The sequence below is a fragment of the Oryzias melastigma genome, linkage group LG4 (genome assembly GCF_002922805.2).
Source record: "Oryzias melastigma strain HK-1 linkage group LG4, ASM292280v2, whole genome shotgun sequence".
Lineage (NCBI taxonomy): Eukaryota > Metazoa > Chordata > Actinopteri > Beloniformes > Adrianichthyidae > Oryzias > Oryzias melastigma.
Genome location: NC_050515.1, coordinates 14,492,711 through 14,511,997, shown reverse-complemented (window position 1 = coordinate 14,511,997; position 19,287 = coordinate 14,492,711). Strand labels below are relative to the sequence as shown.

Sequence of the window (19,287 nt, the reverse complement as noted above, 5' to 3'; positions counted from 1 at the left end):
TAGTTTTATTTTGAAAGTCTTTACCGGTGGATATTGTCCTCACTTCCCGCTTTACACTGGCGGACTGTTCTCTCCACAGGGAGGAGTCGGACATTTGTTGTTTTATTAATCTGTCATGTTTATGGATTCTTTCTTAAGTCTTCATTTGGTCTGGTTACGTGTATCCATAATGTAGCTCGCGCAAGTTTTCGACCCTCAAGCATCGATTATCAGATAAGTGTCGCCCGAACGTCGAAGGAAACAGGAAGGCGGAACAAGTAAGTTCGGGAAAGTGGCTTTCAAGTCGGGCTGATTTCGTCACCGTTTGAAGAGCCGTCGAAGCTCAGTTGTGCCGACTTTTTCTTTGACTTTATCAGTAAAAAGTTTCGGGGTTTAGCCGTGTGTTGTGTAAGTTAGTCGAGCCTCGGTGGAGTTCCGCTGCGGTTTCAGAGCAACAAGTCGTCGGCGAACAAACTTCGTGCAGGCGTCATGTGGCCCCGTTGTTTAATCTCTGGCTTTCATCCTGGAAAAGGAGCGTAAAAGCCGCTAGAAAGCTCCATTGCTGCAAGGAGGGCATTTCAGAGGTGCTTAGATAAACATATTATCGTGCCTTTGTAAGCTAAATGATAGGGTTGAGGAATGAATAGCCATTCCGTACAAATGTGCTCTCGGGGTGGAATTAGTTGTGTGAATAGGAAATGAGTCACCGTGTTTCAGTTTTTACGACAGTTTCTTTCAATTTCCTTCTGTTTTTTTAAAACTAAATACTAATGAAAAGCCACCCAAAACGTTTCTATTGGCTATATTTAAATAATAATTTTTTTGTGGTTATTCAGTATTAGATAGCTTTAAATTTTTATGTATTCTCTCAATTTAAACTAAGTTTTAGAAATGTATTAAAGAAATTTAAAATCAGGGAAAGGTATTAGATTCTTCTTCTAAGAATTATTTTAGACAGTGTAAAAAATTGTTTTTAATTGTTTATTAAACTGTAAGTCCGGGTTCTATTAGTAGAGATTAATCTTTTGTTTTAAAAGAGATTTCTGCATGAATTGGGATTAAAAAAAATCAGATTTTACTTAATAAAATAGTTGACACTAAGGGTTTTTTATTTTATTGTAAATTTGCATTCCCTTGCAAAAGAGGTCTTTATCTCAGTGGGAATATCATGGTTAAAAAAAGTTGATTATAATAAAATAATGTTTTTTTATTTTTTGCTTTTTTCTTCATATTCAGGATCACAAAGCCTCCTGATTGACCAAGTCCAAACAAATATCAAAAGACGTCAGTAACAAGTCTCCACAGGTTGTTTACACAACCTTTTTGACTGCTTCTATTTCAACAGTCAATAATTCACCAAAAAAAGATAAAATCCGCCGCCACCGCCACCACCACCGACGACCATGTCCATGGCCCTGAAACAAGTCTTCAACAAAGACAGGACATTCCGGCCCAAGCGCAAGTTTGAGCCTGGAACGCAGCGCTTCGAGCTGCACAAGAAGGCGCAGGCGTCCCTGAACGCCGGCCTGGACCTGAAGCACGCCGTGCAGCTGCCCCACGGCGAGGACCTCAACGATTGGGTGGCCGTTCACGTGGTCGACTTCTTTAACCGGATCAACCTCATCTACGGCACCATCAGTGACTCGTGCACTGACCAGACCTGCCCTGTCATGTCTGGGGGGCCCAAGTACGAGTATCGCTGGCAAGACGAGCACAAGTACAAACGGCCCACAACACTGTCCGCCCCCAAGTACATGAGCCTTCTCATGGACTGGATAGAGGTACAAATCAACAATGAGAACATCTTCCCCACTAATGTCGGTAAGTCTGAAGATTAGCTGATCATTGCTTTCGGTTTTTGTTTGTTTCTGCAAACAAAGGCAGCAGTTGCTTTCTTTTTTCTCATTTGTTTTTCTAATAAGTGCTTGAACTTTTATGGTTTTGAAGATGTGCAAAAGTTAAGAAACAGTTCTGTATTATTTCCTGCTCAACATTTGAAGTGACAGATTTCTAAATTTGAACATCTGTTCCTCAGATTCACTTCCTGCCATACTTCCTTGTTGCTCACACATCAAAATGTGGTCGACATTTACCGTATTGACTTGATCAAACTGATACTATATCTGGAGTTGAGCTGCATTTATAAAGCTTGTTTATAGTTGTGCTACTATGATCTTTTATTTCAGAGCTTCAGAAATAAGCTTTTCCTTTTCAAATAGTTATAAAAGAGTCACTAACGTGGTGTTAAATTGAGCTGCTAGATGTATCCTCCCACTCATTTTCATACATTTATGCAATGTGTGCACAAAACAAGAGAGAAGTGCCTCACGACTGAAGCTTTTGTTTGTGTTGGAGCAAAGCTGCACCCAAACTTGTATATTTGCATTTAAACAATGAGCTTTTTTCCCCAGAAAAGGGACAGAAATGTAGAAAATGTAGCAGATTTTAAGTTGCAGAGAATTGTTGTAAAAAAAAATAACAAAATAAAGCTATTTTTTTATGTCTGCAAGGCCACATGCATAAGATTACCTGCAGTGCAAGCATTTAATCTATTGCAGCAACATTTTTGCTGTGATGTTATCTCCGCGCATGTGTGTGGATGCCCTGCTGTGTGACCCTGCAGATGACTTACCAACAGAAACGTCCAGGCAGTGGATTAATAATTGGGTCACACATGCTTAGTGAATACACGGAGCTTCTGCATTGCTTTACTGCAACAGATTTCTGCATGTTTTGCATTAGTCAAAGCTAAATGATGCACTTTGTACTCTGAAATTGGGCCTTTATTTCACCGGCTTAAGCGGTTCGGTGTTCTCGTTCCCGCTGAATCCTAACTGTATCCGTGCACATCTGGCGTCCAATCTGAGGAGAGCAGGAAAGATTAGCACACAAGAGCTGACCTCAATGTCCAAATACAACCGTCGGTCTGAGGGGGTTCGCTGCTGGGAGATAAAGAGTGAAAGATCGTCCCGTCTTGACCACCCTTCTCCCAATCTGCTCCGTTCTCAGGTACTCCCTTCCCTAAGAACTTCATGCAGGTGGCTAAGAAGATTTTATCACGTCTGTTCCGGGTGTTTGTCCACGTCTACATCCACCACTTTGACCGCGTGAGCCAGATGGGGGCTGAGGCCCACGTCAACACCTGCTACAAGCATTTCTATTACTTTGTCATTGAGTTCAACCTGATGGATCACAAAGAACTGGAGCCTCTGGTGAGTGGAGTCATTCAATCTGAGGACAATAAAATTAATTGGTCTGAAATCATGCAAAATAAATTGCATTAATATTTAATCAAACAAATAAATAAATCCACTAATTTGTTCCCCAGTGTATCTATAAATCATAAAAGACATTAGTCTAAAAAACAACAAAACATCCTCTCCCATTCTGTATGAACTAATTATTTTTTAAACTAAAATAGTTCTTACTAGTTTTTAGCATTTACTAAAAAATATATATAAAGAAAGAAAGCAACAGGGCCCCTTGTGGTTAAGTTATGTAACTGTTTCCGTCAATAAACCTTTTTATAGATTTTTTTTCAAAAATTTGTACTTATTGTTTCCCTTTTTATGATTAATAGTTTATTTGACTTGAATGTTGGCATTTTTCCTAAATGTATTTATTGCAACTTACATTTTTGATTGACAAAATAAACTAAGAAAACACGGTAAACATACAAATACAAAGTAAAGCAGGAAAGCTTGAGCTGAAAAACAGCTAAATGTTGTGCATGTTTGACTTTTCTTAAATCAAAAAGGAGGCCTCTTTAGTCACATGCTTGTACTGTACATTGTTTTGACCTTTTCTTTGACCCATTTTCTGCTTTTAACCTGAACCTTGGTACCATGTGATCACTAAGGACAGAAGCTTTTGACATTTCTTGACTATCTTAAGGTTGTTTTCTTAGTGTTTTACTGGTAAAGTCATACAAATGATTATCCTATCTATTCCTTTGACTTGATAATTTCTTAATATTCACAAAAAATAAATGTAACTCAAAAAATTTGATCTTTTTTTTCTGTGGTATTTTTAGCAACTTTTTATTTTTTGGATATCAAGCAAATTTAAGCTGCTTTATAAGAGATTAAAACTCTTTTTAGGGGTGTTTTTTTTTTCTTTTTTCTAACAAACACTGATAAAAAGTCATCTCCATCTTTATCTGTGGTTGCGTTGACAAAAATGCTGAGGTTTGCATCGCGCCAGACTGACTTCAACGTTTTGTTTGTTTTTTTTTGCTGCAGAAAGAGATGACTGCTCGGATGTGCCACTGAAACTCCCCCGGGGGGGCGCAGCGGCCCACTTCATCTGTCCACCTCAGAATCTGAATCTTAGAGCAAAAATTGAAGAGTCTATTTTTATATTTAAGTACTGTAATCTATTTTAGCCACATATTGTAGGTTTTAAAGAAGAACCTTTTCGTGAGCTGTTTTCTTCCTTTAAAAAGAAAAAAAACATTTTCAGACTGAGCACAGTATTAAAAGCTGTTATGTTTGTGTTTTTCTATTTTATTTGAATTTAAATCATTCCAAGATGCTATCAAGTTTCGTTTTTTTGTTTTTAAATGATCTAAACCTTGTGTGGTTTCTTACTGTATGTCCATGAAACCAATATGTCGTTACAATAAATTGATTCTTTACTATTACACCTCTTGCATTTCCAAAGTGCAACATTTCACGCTTTAAAATGATTTAATTTTACATTTTAACTAAATACTGTAATGGCCACAAGTGTGACACAATCAAGCGTGTGTTGTGTTACACTCTAGGCTTCCAGTTCTCAGATGTCAAGGTGTTTGTTACTGACGGGCTTGGCAGGTAGAGCCTGCAGAGGACTCAGACCTCACATGACAGGAGCCTGGAAGGCCCGGCGACATGAGCTTAGAGGAGCACGATCGCCGTTGCCCACAGGGTGGCATCAGACACCAAAAATCCGCCTGCACTGGAGGAGCTAGTGTTGCCCTACAGCCCCAGCTCTTACGAAATGTGCCCAGTGGAGCAGTTAAAGTGGTGAAGTGAGGACCTGATTCGGGCTAAGCCGCTTATATAAGAAACAGGCCAGACTGTACTGTTGTGAAAACAGAGGGAGGTTTGTTGTGAATGAATAGGTCAGCAGCAGCGCTGGATGATTCTCAGAATAGGATTGCTGCTCACGCCGACTTGCTGTTGTCAGTCATAATAAACTTTATGGGTTACATCCGTTTACAGGGGCTCCACAAAGAGTGGAAAAAGCTGCATAATTGAGATGGATTTTCCATATTCATCATTGCATAAAGACAGTATAGATTATAATATTGTGTCACAATAATCTTGTTTTTAAACAAAAGTCGTTCGGTTTTTTTCCAGTGCGGTGTTTCTGATGCTGTATTGCATCATGTATTATTAAAAAGTGTCTAATGTTCCGCCCTCATGTTTTTATAAAGGGAGGGCAGCAGTTCAGAAGAGCATTTACAGCTGAATTCAGGTGAAAATGCCAGTAAATTAACCTATTTTACTACTAAAACCAGATCATTATGAGCTCCCTGAGTGTACATGAAAACACCCCCTAAAGAGCACGTTGCAGCCAATTGCGCCATACTGCCTTTCATTTTGAGCTGTACTTTGTGCAGGCTTGCATGTGGGGATTACAAAATCACATTAGTTTTTGCAAAGGGAAGGAAATCCATTTCCAAAACACATTACCACAGCAAATACAGTCGATTGTGTCACTTTACGACACAAGTTTTGTAAAAATAAGAAGCAGTGGTGAAATCCTATTATTGTCAGATTGTAAAATGTTCAAAACAGATACTTTTACCCAACCCAGTCGAGAGTAGCCTTCCTTTTTAAATGCTTTTAGTTTCATTTAGCAGGGGTGTCAAACTCAATCGCACAAGGGGGCAAAATCCAAAATACCTTAAGTCGTGGGCGAACAGGATAAACATTTATTGAACACACTAAAGCTAAATTTTCAAGACTTTAAAAACTTGACTTTTTAACATATTATGAACTAAATATGTAGCCTTACCTGCAATAATGCTAGTGTGAATGCTGTAAGATGAATTTGGATCACTGAAGCTAATAGCTAGAAACGTTGAAGCTTATAGCATTAATCAGTTAAGCTAATAGCTGAAAACGCTGATGCTAATAGCCAACTAAAATATTCGCTAAATTCCACATTAGCCTAAAAAAACTAATGAAAAAACGTAGGTTTGCCAAAACACTTGGCATGTAGCTGAAAAAAATAGCTAAACGTCAATTAAGTCTAAAAAACTGAAAAAAGCTTAAATTAGCCAAAACAGCTAGCATGTCGCTGAAATATTATTTAAACTCCAAACTATCTTAAAAATCTATGTAAGTGCCAAAATAGTCCAAAAAGCTAGCATAATGCCAGTTAAAAAAATTAAATTAACTTTTTAACATAATTATGAATTATAAAAAAGGTAGAATTATTATTCCAGAATAAATCAACTTAAACATCGAATACCTTTCAATATTTTACCCCCCATTAAAATATATTATTTTACAATTATGCTAGTTTGAAATGAGTGCAAGATAACATCGGGCCATTATTAAATAAAATAATCGGAAGGGCCGGACCTGGCCCCTGGGCCTTGACTTTAACACGTGATTTACAGCAACTTCCCTCTGGACACACCTTGTTTTAAAATAACAAAGTTCACTGTTCCATACTCAGAAAGATTTTAATAGGGTCATCTCAGTGTACTTGAAGGTGAAGTGGAGCAAAAGTACTTTCCCACTTGGACATCCCCTGTTTAAATATAATTCAGCACTTGAGCACACCCAGTGGCATACCTAAGGCTGTCAATGCAAACATCCATTTCTGTGAGCATGTTTACTGCCCAAAAGCAGTTCTAATCCATGAGAAGCATCAAACTTTTGATATATTTCCATATTTTTGAAAAACCTAACATGATGAAACAAGCTGCTTGTGTCGCATCACCAACCGGAAAGGCCTTTCCACCCTCTGAAACCTGATCCTCTCACAGGATTGTCTTTCCACTCCCGCTCCTCAGTGACTGACTTCCTCTCAGCACTGTGTTCTGGCAGCGTGTGCTATGCCTGTTACGTGTCAGATGAGCTGTGCTCAACCCGCCTTTTTTACCCCCTCCCTCCACTGTTTTTCTCTCCTGGAATGTACCAGAGAGCCTCCAAGATGTGAGGGGAAGCACAGGCAGGAGCCAACCAGCACAAGGGAGGAAGTGCAGGCCGCAGCCAGGCAGAGTGACGCATGTCCAACTTTGTTTTTGTACGGCAATGTCTGCACACTCTTTTGATGGTTCAGTGAGATTATTTACACAGTGAAAAAAAGTAGGGTATGGGAGATAATGTGACTCAGCACACACACACCCATAACGGTTTCGTGGCTCAAAACAGTGTAGGTCTGAAATTATCATAATTTTAGTTTTAGTGTGTGGATATTCCAGTAAGGAGGCCCCAGAAATAAGACTTAAAAATGCAAAACATTTGTTAAAACTATCTTAAAATGGGCTTTAACCCTTTAACACCTGAGGCGTCGCCGGCGACCCTTAGACACAAAATCTTTAACATACTGTAACTTTTCAACCATTAACACGATCAACGTAATTCCAGTAGATTTTTGAAGGAGAAAAGCGGCGTGATAACAGTTTTAAAAATTCCAGTAAATCAAAGAACATAAACACTGGAGCTCAGGTGTTAAAGGGTTAAATCAGGGGTGTCAGACTTATTTTGGTACATTCAACCCATCTAATCTCAAGTGGGCCGGACCAGAAATTTAATAGCTTTTTCTCAGTAGGAAAAACCTAGTAGCCTAATCACTTATTACAATGGTTACTATTATTAGAGTTATTATTATGTTTTTGACATCACTTTAGTAATTGTGGTGTCAAACCTGATCATTTTTAAATAAATTAACAGAAGTGAGGCTAGCATCTTAACCAGACGTGCTTGCAAAGAAATGCAATTTCTTCATTGCTTGTTGTGCCGGTATTTCTTTTCCTTTGCTTCCCCTAGTGGCGGAATTGCGCATTGCAGACATTTCTTCAAATAACCGTAACTCGCCACAAGAATGGGATTGAAACTTGTTTTTTTTTTTCTTTAATCCCCATATTTTTTTTCTCTTCGTGCCTGGGCTGGATTAAACCATCTAGCGGGCCGCATATGGCTTGCTGGCTGGGTGCTTGACACTTTATGGCTAAATTCAAAACAAAAAGATCTACAGAAAGTTGTTTTGAAATTAAGATAAAACCAAGACCCCTAAAATGTGAACTTTCAGCTGTTTTTCTATTTTAATCTGAAAGCGGTTTGCTTCACGTGGTTATGTAACACACACAAATGTGAAAAGGCACAAAGGGTTTCCCAAAGTACAAGTTCAACGGAGCAAAAGCAGAACAATTTTGCGAAACCTTTGGCTAGTGTGTGTAAAAGCAGTTTCGGTCAGGAAATTTTCATCCGTTAGTGCTAGACATAATTGTGTTGGCTTCCTTTCGGATTTAGGGAGGCTTTTCTTCCCTTGGGGAGATGCACTCAGTGGCACTATAACCTTGCTTCCTAAGAAAAGTATGCAAACTATTGAAACATTATAAGACTGTTGGCAGGATGTGACGGGCTCACTGATCTCTTGGCTTTTGACACGTGCTACCCAAACGTGCCTGACATGAAGCTTGTAGATGCATGTACAAGTTTGACTGATGCAATTCTTTCCTCCTAAAGCTGTTTTTGATTTGCAGAAAAAGTAGGTTCAAATGCAATGAGGTCCTGGCTAAAACTAACTCTTAATAACGTGGGTTTTAAGATTGTCTAATTATTATTATTATTATTATTTTTGTCTTTCTTTTGTTGTTGGCACGCCTTCAAAATAAATTGTGCTTATTTTTCTGTATGTATAAAAAAATCAGTTTAAGAACTATGACAACACAACTGAGACACACCTTTGCTATATCCCATTTCAAATGACCTCAAATAAGAAAAAAATAAGAACATCCTGAGTTTGGGAGCGTTTTACATCTCTCGTGTGTTGTTGTAGTGTAGCAAAATGCTTGTGTCAGCCCATTCCTCTTCGATTTGCCCTGTAGTAACTCGGGCCCACCCACTGCACGTCTAAGTGAGATCTTGTTTGCTGCGAAAGCTTCAACTACACAGTGTGCTCTTGGCAAAAGAGGGTGAGCCAAATGCTTATGTAAGGTTTGCTACCATTAGATTTATGTTTAAGACATGAGAGGTGAGAATAGGAGAGGAGAAACACAGAGAGCCTCTAGTCACAAATAACAACAAGGTTACATGGTTTTAGCTAGACGCAACTGAAAAACAATGGATCAAGGCTGCACAGAGCAGAATTGAGGATATTTGGTTTCGTTGGGAAGCACATACATAAAGACATATTTAGCTCTAGTTGCATGGTAAACTAAAAACAGATGCTTCTCTGAAAAAACAAAATGTCAGAAATTGCCTCCAAGCCACAGCTCTATTTATTATCTGGTTATATTACAATTACATGCAAGTTTTTTTTTTTTACAATATTGCTATGGCATCTCACAATTAGAAGTCAAGAGAAGACTTATGGTTGGTGAGTTCCTAGATTTCTTTCATTATCACGAACATGGCAAGATGTCACTGCCCTCATCTGAACAATCTTTTCATCTGGTTTTAAAATATTCCTGCTTGCGTCACCATTTTTCACAGAACATGGGATTGCAACTGGTTTGTTCAGACACCTCTCTGTCACACTCCGAGTTGATGCGATTCCATGTATCACATGCAAATTCTCCTGTAGTACACCTCTGAAATTAATTATGCTCTTTTGATTCAGCTGCAAAATATGTAATCACACAAAGAAGACAAGTTTTTGTTGAAGTTTTGTGTGTGAGAGATATAGTTTTCTGTTTAAGGACAAAATGCATAAATAATATGTGTATAGGGGCCTTTGACTTGTTCAGAAATGTCTACATAATTAGTATAGTCACTTCAGGAGACTTAAAACTTGACTTTGACTTATCAAAAACAGCATGAGCATGTTTGGAATTTGGTAATCTTTGTGTCACTTTGACCTCACAGTCTGCTTTTCTTTAAGTCGTCTGAAAATTGCATTAGCCTTTAACAAAACCAAAACTCCTCTAAGTATTAGTCTGAGTGCACGACAGGTCAGAAATGTGAGCATTGGTTTGATATGTGCAAGATGCAGTAATGCTATTATGAATAATTGTCTCATTTCACTGAAAATTAAAGGTGGATTTGTGGTTATTTAGATGAGTAGTGTTAAAATACATAACAATATTTTTTCTCTTGTAATATATTTGCTAATGAAATGTTCCTGCGTTGCTGCAAATCCTCAAAACAGCCATGGTGCTGACTGTGCGGCTGTGCACGTATCCACCATATCATGCTAGCTGGGAGGCCTCTGAAACAAAACAGAGCTCACTTGGTCAAGTTCCAATTCGCGTGTAGGATGCTTGAGTTCAAAACTTATGTCGTGAAGCCTTCACAAAAATATAAATTTGACTTTATAAAGATTAAAGGGTGTAAAAAAGGATTTAAGTAGTGTTTATATTAGCGGTGATTCAAGTAAATTGGCGGTTTCATCCTCTTTTGTTCGACGGAGGTCACAACTATCAACAAGAAATGGAACCTTGCCACAACATGTCCTTTTCTAGAAGACACGTGATCCCTCCAGTCTGCCAGTGACGCGGCCCCAAGGAAGGCGGAGTCAACCTGAGCTTATAAAAACACCCACGCTGTGATTTTCCAGCCACCTTTCACGCACAACCCATCTGGCAAATCCTCCCCTTAACCGCCCTCTGCGGCTGTTGGAGCAGTGGAGCAAACAACGACGCTAACACTGGAGCTGTAAAAGTAGCGACGGGGTGAGTAGGGCAACACATTTGCTGTGTTTTTGGGGGCATATTTGGCGTCGAGAGTGCTTCATTATGCGGCGCTAACGGGAAGCCATTTATTCTATTGTGTTGTTGCATTGAAAGTCGCGTGCGCTGGTAGTTAGCTTAATGGATGTTAGCCTCCCTGCGGCGATGCTAGTTGTCTGTAATTGTTTGGACACAGCAGGGTTTGCAAGTAAAATACTTTTAATATTTTACTGTTTTTGAAGTCATGTTAAAAAATTTTGACGGAATTATGTTGGATTTGCTCATTAAATGTAAGAGAAAAAAGCTATTTTGTCGTTTGAATTACGCCTACTGCTGTTCTACTAGCTTAACTTGTGTGTGTTTAAATGGTGAAAGCTCGTCCTTTAAGTATATTTTTAAGGTTGTGTGTGGTTTGCTCCAGTAATGCGCGTGTGTGGTAATGTTGCGACATGTTTGTGTTCATAGGGCTCCCGTTTAAAGCGCCGCAGCGCCGTGTCATCCACCGCTACTCTCTCTGAAACGACTGTCTGTTTCTGAGAAGTGCTCACTAATACTCCGGAAAACCACTGCCGCCGCACATCCAACAAGGAATAAAAAAATCAACCCAAACCGAAGCAAAAATGGTGCAAAACAAGATTACCGAAGTCACTGGATTCCACCGCTCTTTTAAGGTGAGCTCTGGACTTAATTTATTTTAATCTTAAAGAAGGATGCGCATGATTTCTGATTGGGTTTCAAGTCTTCTAGGAAGTCTGTTTCCAGACCACGTTTGTCAGCATGTTTTTTATATAGGTCGTTGCTTGTCTATATATAAAGACATCTGTTGCTGTCCCACATGTTATTGCTGACAAGTACCAGTATGGCACGTGTTTGTGCCGCTTTAAAGAGTTAAACATTAACACAGTTGGCAAAAAAGTTATCTTGAGATAGGATTTAATCTTTTTTGTTTGTACTTTGATTTCCCACTTGCAGGAAGTGGCTTTTATCATTCTGTAAGAGTAATTGCATTTACGTATTATTTATTTTCAGGGTCAAAACCCATTTGAGTCGGATGATTTCACCAAGAATGGATCCCATCTTATTGATTCATCCTTTAATTTTGATTCCTCCCCAAGACATGGTGAGTATATCTGCTTTGTGACTTTTTTTGCACACTCTTCTAGTTTTGTTTGGATTCTCCTTTAATTAATATGTCTGCTCATTCTTTGGCAGACATGCCTTCCAGTCAGCCTATTGATATTCCCGATGCCAAGAAGAGAAACAAGAAGAAGAAGCGTTGCCGAGCAACTGACAGTTTCTCTGGACGATTTGAGGGTATGGGCTTTCATAACACTTTCAAGGCAGATTCTTTTAAGTAAATAGTATCAAAGCTAAAACTTTCTACTTTTTGTTTTAAAACCACAGATGTCTACAGGCTCCAAGATGAGGTTTTGGGCGAGGGTGCTTATGCCAGAGTGCAAACGTGCATCAATCTCATCACCAACAAAGAATATGCTGTTAAGGTAATTCCCTGCACCACATCATTTACGGCTGGCGTACTTGTTGTTGTGCATCTGTTGTCTGGAAGTCGTCGGTGCAGCTTCTGCACTCTTCCAGCGAACTGCTCGAGTGATTGTTATCAGAAACTTCCTCTTCACTGTTTTGAGGAGCCTATCAGAGAGTTGGAAAGAACACACCCACCCCCCTTTTCTCTACTTTTCTTGCCTGTAGAGGACGCCGGTTGTGAGAACATTATGTTCTGCTAACTGTGCCAAAACAAAAAACCCACAAAAGTAAGGAGGGGCCAGGGGTGAGGGTTGTGACCCGGGTGTTGACACGGCTTTGTTCTCGCTCCACAGTTCTACTTTTTGCTTTTGTAGAGGTTGATGTGGATGTATTCTGGGATTCCAAAACTTTTTTCATAATTTTGCTGAAGTTGCAGTATTTAGTTCATGCAGTTTTTTTGAGGTCTGCTACTTTTTTGTAAGAGGGCATGAAAGTTGGAGGTTGAGGGGCTCAGACAGCTCCTACCAGATGTCCCGACTTTCCCCTCCCCCCCAGACATGGTTGTGGGGGGTGCGCGTTGCCTGCAGTCTCGTATTGCAGTCGCAACAAAAGCCGAGGCCGAGCAAATGGTGCATTGTTGCCCTGTCTGAGAGCTCCTCTTTTGTCATGAAGGTTTAATTTCTTTCTCCAGGGTTGTTTTTGACCATGCATAGGTATTTTTAGCAAATATGTCGCTTGCCATACTTGCTTTAGTGGGGCGCACTTGCCTTATTTTCCTTACATTTTTGTGCTCAGAGGCACCAGTTATTCTGCTGACTATTTGGGTTGGAACAGAACACAGGCTTTTTTTGCTGTTCAAGGGCCCCTTTCTTTGCTTTAATCCTAGACACACATTATAACTCTGGGCCCACTGGCCTTCAATACCAGCTGTAATCCAGCTACCAGGAACTGAGGCACGTGTAGCCTCCCAATCGGACAATAACCAACCAGAACTGGAAAATTCAGGTTTGCTGTAGTGTCAACAGTATCGCAGTCATTCTAGGAAGCTTTTCAAAAAAACTATTTTGAATCTCCAGGCTACAAATTTACATTTGGGGCAAAGTTTTCTCATCATAAACAATTTGAGTGACTCACAGGATGTTCCAGGACTCTTATCCCCCACTAAGAACCCTTAAAACTTTAAAAAGCATCACACACTAGGGGCTCTATAAATAGATTTCTGTTATATTTTTGTGTGAGCAGATGCTCTGGAGGGCATGTTTGCAGTTGCATAGTTGTAAGCAAAATGGCGACAAGGCACAGGTTTTATTTTGTTTTGATGAATTTAGTTTATATAAATATAAGACTCGCGTCTGTAACGCAGCAATCTTGTTTTCCAGATCATTGAAAAAGGACCAGGACACAGCCGCAGCCGTGTCTTTCGTGAAGTTGAGATGCTCTATCAGTGCCAGGGTCACAGGTAATGTGCTGCTGTCTTTTAGACGTGATACGAATAGATAAAACTGCACTTGCTTAACCAGCTTTTCTGATATGAACTGTTTTTTAACCTTTATCTCACATCTTTTTACTGTTTACAGGAATATTCTGGAGCTGGTAGAGTTCTTTGAGGAAGAGGACAAGTTCTACTTGGTGTTTGAGAAGCTCAGAGGAGGTAGGTGAACACCACTCCCTTAAAATAATAAATATATATATATATATATCTTTAATGCATGTTACTGAGAACCTTCTTGTCTCTTTCACTTTTGGTTAGGGTCGGTATTGGCACAGATTCACAAGAGGCAACGCTTCAGTGAGCAGGAAGCAAGTGTTATTGTTCACGACATCGCCAGCGCTCTCGATTTCCTGCACAACAAAGGTAGGAAACGTTGTGTCCAAAACTATTTTTATTAAAGAGGAACCACAGTAACGAAACGGCTCAGATTTGTTTTCCACAAAGGCTGTATTCTTAAAATTGAAAAGAATAACACATTTATAATCAAGTCTAATGTTGAGTAATAACTTTTTCCATTTCTTTCAGGAATGGCACATCGCGACCTGAAACCAGAAAATATTCTTTGTGAAAGCGCAGACAAGGTTTGTTTACTGCAAACAAAAACTGTACTTTTAACATTGAATATGAGTATATATGTGCTAAATAATATACCTTTTTGTTTTTGTAGATATCACCAGTCAAGATCTGCGACTTTGACTTGGGTAGTGGGATCAAGTTAAACAGTGATAGTTCACCAATCTCCACCCCTGAACTGCTCACTCCTGTAAGTCAGATATTATTCTTTATTTTTAAAGGTTATCTTCCTATCCCTATAGTTTAAATGTTTCTTTCCTCTGTGGTGCTCCAAAGAAACGCATGGCTTTGTAGAGTTTTGCTTATTGGTTGCTTTTCTCAGTGGTGCCCAGCTAAAATACTTTTTAACCAGAGATGTAGGAACAGTTTGATCTTTGTTTTCAACACGACAAAGAAATGCCTCTAAATAATGTCAGTGAAGCAAGATGTTGTGCTATAAATATAATGTTGTGTGTGGATGGAAGGGAGCAGGTGGAACATGTGTTTGGCGAGTAGGAATGTGGAGGGGTGAGCAAGAGGACCCCAATAGCAATGACTTTTCTGTTTTGGAAATGCAGCATTTTAGTTTTCTTTTGTCTATTTTAGAACTTTTACAATTGGCTTTGTGACAGTTTTTCTAAGTTCTTATTGAGATTTAGCAATTCTGTTTAAAGCCAGTTTTTTTCCACTTTTGTAGAGGATCATGTTGTAATAGTAAAGTGCAAAAAATATTTCTTTTGTTTAGGTTTGTCCTGTGGCCCCCCTATGCTGGTCTCTGTTCCGCTTTGTTTTTCATACAATGGCTGTGCATCAGCCACGTTCTCGAAACTTGGTCTCCCCCCCCATACCTAGCAACTGATCTGTGATTGGCCAGACCAGTGGGCGGGGGAGGATCACTGGGCGGGGTTATTACCCTGTGCAGTCATGCGTTTTGGCTTGTTTTTCTGCCTGATAACAGTGCCCCCTGTTATCTGATTTTCTCTTGATGATTGGCATTTGCACCCTGCTCCCACATTCCTCCAGCTGCTGTTGCACATTATACCCATGTTTATGTGATTCCAGTTATGTTCGTTCAATGTTCCCACAGAGATTTTGTTTTTGCTGCATTCAAAAGGGATGAGAAAGTGATTTAGTTTGGAAGGAAGAAATAGAGGCTGGTTTTCATATGGTCCGACAGGAAGACCGCCTTGCAGAAGCTGAACTAGAACATGACGACACCACAGAAAAGCTGTTGTGTTAATGCGAGGACAGCCACATGACTGAACAGGTCTTTCTGCTCAGATAATCCTGCCGTTTACAAACAGCGGAGGTGTGTCAGCAGTGGTGTCAGTATGGTCTGACTAGTCACATGGTTTCAGGAAAGCCCCAGGTTGCAATACCAATGAAGCCTGCAGCTGATTAGCAGATAAATGTGGCTTACAGGAAGCTGTTGACAAAAGTTATTGGAAATTCTCGGTGTACCTGATGATTAGTGTACCTGATGATTCGGTTTCTTTCTTTAGTTTGTTCAAAATTCTATGGTAACATTTTCTTTTCTGATTTTGTTTAACTTGCTTTGTCAGCGTAGTCTCTGGGTATGCTTCACGATGTGGCATTTTTCTAATTATGGACAAATTAAAGCAAAAAATTGCATTTTTGAGTATTTCTTCATTCAAAATAATTGTGGATCAGGAGCTGGCCAATCCATTCCGATTCCTCCATGAACGCATTTGTTTTCTGAGCTGGAATCTGGCTCAAAATGTAGCTGGATTACTCCAGTATTGCTTGCCATTTCTGTTGCATCGTTGTTAGGTTGGGCTTGTAAGATAGCTGGAGAGTGTAAACCGATGGATGATGGGAGTGGGCTTATTTTGTGTCAACAATGCCACATAACTAAAACAAGAATTTCAAACAAACTGTAGAAAACTAGTAAACGACTTTTGTTTTTGGCTAAAAACACCATAATCCTAATTAAAAGACCATTGGAAACTCTTTTAAAATGGATCAAAAGATGATCAGAGTGGGACTTTAAATACTGCTGTTGCTATACTGTGGTTTTCCGTAAATGTAGCAGGAACTAAAGCTCTGAACATGCTGCTGGTGAACATGTGGGGGTTGGGGAACCCCTGACTGAAATGCCTTTGTCTGAGATTCCTGAGCAGTGAAAATCACCACAGAGAGAATGATCCATCAGTGCTCACTTACTGTTGTTTAACATTATTCTTTTATTAGATATTCACATATTAGACAGGACTAAAGAATTATAGGGGTGTTTTTAGGTTAAATCTTTAAACCTGTTTACATTTCATGTTTTGAAGTATTTCTGTTTCAGTTATGTAACTTAGCGGGGGCACAGTCCTTTTTCTGGCTGCAGTACAGACCGTCCTTTGTCCTGTTTAGAGTTTGACCTCATTTTTTTAACTAGTCTGTCAGAGCTGGGTTTCTGCTAATCTTCACTTGCAAAAAGTTGAGAGAAATGTCCACTAAGACTTGAGACTTATGACCTCCAGGCTCAGATGTATGGTAGTTTTGTGTTTAATCCAGCACAGATGATTTCCATGTGATCCCTTGTGAACAGACCCCAGTCTGTAACTCCCCCTACAAGATATCAGCTGACTGGAGAGAGGCAGCAGCTGATGGAGTTTCTTTGATTTGTTTATCTTTATTGGTGGGCCTTTTTTTTTCCCTGTAAGGACTCATGATTTCTTTGTTTTCCTTCCAGTGTGGCTCAGCAGAGTACATGGCACCTGAGGTAGTCGAGGCCTTCAGCGAAGAGGCTAGCATCTATGACAAGCGCTGCGACCTCTGGAGCCTGGGAGTCATCCTCTACATCATGCTCAGCGGCTATCCGCCCTTCGTCGGCCGCTGTGGCGGGGACTGTGGCTGGGAGTTTGGAGAACCGTGTCACACCTGCCAGGTAATGCATCCTGAACAGAAGTTTACCTCCAACTAAAAAAAAAAAAGTCTCCATTCAGGCTGTGGTTACTGATAAATCTGTCCATTTCCAGAACACTCTGTTTGAAAGTATTCAAGAGGGAAAGTACGAATTTCCAGAGAAGGAATGGGCTCACATTTCCTCAAGTGCCAAAGACCTGATATCCAAACTTCTGGTTCGGGACGCCAAAAACCGCCTGAGTGCCAGGCAGGTGCTGCAGCACCCCTGGGTGCAAGGGGTAAGTATAAATATTTGAAGCCAACGCTTTCCAGTCTGTAAATCCACAATATTGTGAACCTTGTGTCTAATGCATCAAATTAATTCACTTTCAGGGTGTATCTGATGCTTTACCAACATCCATCTTGCATCAGAGGTGAGGACACTCTTGGAGCACTTTCTTCAGTTCTGAAACGTCTAAATCATCCATATGTAGTCCATTTTAAAAACGATTTCTCACCTTACAGATGTGTTTACTCATGTTTCTTCCTGTCCTACAGAACCAGCTGTACCAGGGACCTGACATTCTTTGCTGACAAGGCCATGGCTGTGAACCGGCAGCTGGCTGAACAGGACGACATGGAAGATCAGCAGCAGCAGCAGGAAGCTCCATTTGTGGTGACGGCTTCTGGCTCTTCTATGCAGCTCTCCCCTCCTTCCAACTCCAAGCTGGCCAGGCGCAGACAGCGGGGCAGCCAGCCTAAGGGCGGGCCCGTTTCCGCCGCGGAGCTACGTCAACTCTTGGCCCCCCTAGTCATCGTTGGAGACTGCGCTTGAACTCTTGTCAACATGGAATCCCCGCCCAAGTTTAAGGTTCAGATCGGTGACGACATTGAGACTCCTTTCCCAGTACTGGTTCCTCTTTGACTTTAGCTGGCCTTGGTCCCTCTGCAATTCAGGCTTAATAGCCGAGCTGTGAAGGGAGATGCTGCTTGCAGCTCTTTTTTTCAAAATGCCTTCTGCCCTTATGCAGCACTTTGAAAGCACATCAGCACATGCCCTGCGTAAAGCAAACAATGTGCACATTCAGGTTGGGAAGGAGGGCCAGTTGATCGTTTTGGTTTTGGTTTAATCCCCCTCACAACATTTGTCTTGAAACTAAGCTCCGACACCAAAGGACTACCTGTTCTGCTGCTCCCATGTTACAGCTGGATCCACTGTGAATTAAGTTACTGGAATGTTCTCTCTGCCTGTATGTAAATGCATGAATGACTCGTCTGCAGATGCGTACAAGCTTATGCAATATGCCAAGATGAAGGCTGTATGGAAAAAGGGGTTTTGGTGTATAGAAAGGGCTGTGAGCCGCCGCTGTCCGTGCCTGGTGTGGTCCATCATGTGGCTCTAAAGATTTTCTGTTAAAACTACAATTTAAGATGATTTCCTCACATCTGAGCCTCTTGTAATGTCTGAGACGGAACGTGCACTCATCTAGTTTGGTGGCCATGCACTTAATGCTTCAACAGAAAACCATACTCACCTGTGGCATACCACCTATAACTTATTATTTTTTTGTAATTACCATAAACGCCAAACCATTTATGGTTCCAGAAGCAAAGTCTTACTGTAAGAAAGTCTTGGTTATAAACAGCCATCCGGAAACAAATTTCAGGCTATAAAGCTTGTATTTCTGCTGTGGTAGTACAGGCGAATGTATGTAAACTGGGGTCAGTGTTACTTTCATTGTAGACGGTCTGTCCCTTTGCTCAAACTTTTTTATTTTTTTTTATTTATTTTTTTTTCCCTCTGACATTTCTGCACAAGTTTAGCCTGAACCATTTTTGCAGTAAAGGTTAAAACCCCCCTAAAGGGGTTTGAAAAGCACATTTTGGGCACTATGACAGAGTAATTTCTTGATCAAATACATTTGCAACTTATTTGGACCACACACTTTCAAGGTGGGGTTTCTTTTGTTAAAATGAGATCCACCTTCCAGAAATTTTTTTACAATATTTAGAGGCTGAAATTTTTTCCAACTGAAATGGGGTGAGGGCAAAAATGAAAAAGGGATGAACATTCCACAGCTCTACATTTAGT

General features: G+C 40.2%; 2 protein-coding genes across 3 annotated transcripts in view; both read left to right on the top strand.

The window, feature by feature from the left end:
* Positions 1 to 29: 29 nt before the first annotated feature.
* mob3a (MOB kinase activator 3A) lies at positions 30 to 4,621 on the top strand. Of its 2 annotated transcripts, none has more exons than XM_024279396.2 (4): positions 30 to 257; positions 1,216 to 1,800; positions 2,989 to 3,191; positions 4,221 to 4,621. In XM_024279396.2, exons 2-4 carry the CDS (start codon positions 1,383 to 1,385, stop codon positions 4,248 to 4,250), a joined length of 651 nt encoding a protein of 216 aa, XP_024135164.1. In that variant the 5' UTR covers positions 30 to 257; positions 1,216 to 1,382; the 3' UTR covers positions 4,251 to 4,621. The 2 variants fall into 2 exon arrangements, with proteins under 2 accessions (XP_024135164.1, XP_024135165.1); XM_024279397.2 differs by lacking the exon at positions 30 to 257 and adding an exon at positions 299 to 563.
* Positions 4,622 to 10,681: 6,060 nt separating this feature from the next.
* The window catches only part of mknk2b (MAPK interacting serine/threonine kinase 2b), a gene marked incomplete in the record, with an annotated part of 9,934 nt that continues 1,328 nt past the window's right edge, over positions 10,682 to 19,287 (top strand). The window contains 14 exon segments of the mRNA XM_024278847.2: positions 10,682 to 10,816; positions 11,279 to 11,484; positions 11,843 to 11,933; positions 12,026 to 12,127; positions 12,218 to 12,315; positions 13,678 to 13,757; positions 13,876 to 13,949; positions 14,049 to 14,153; positions 14,316 to 14,371; positions 14,458 to 14,553; positions 17,044 to 17,238; positions 17,330 to 17,494; positions 17,589 to 17,629; positions 17,754 to 19,287. Coding sequence (XP_024134615.1) covers positions 11,434 to 11,484; positions 11,843 to 11,933; positions 12,026 to 12,127; positions 12,218 to 12,315; positions 13,678 to 13,757; positions 13,876 to 13,949; positions 14,049 to 14,153; positions 14,316 to 14,371; positions 14,458 to 14,553; positions 17,044 to 17,238; positions 17,330 to 17,494; positions 17,589 to 17,629; positions 17,754 to 18,030 — 1,431 coding nt within the window.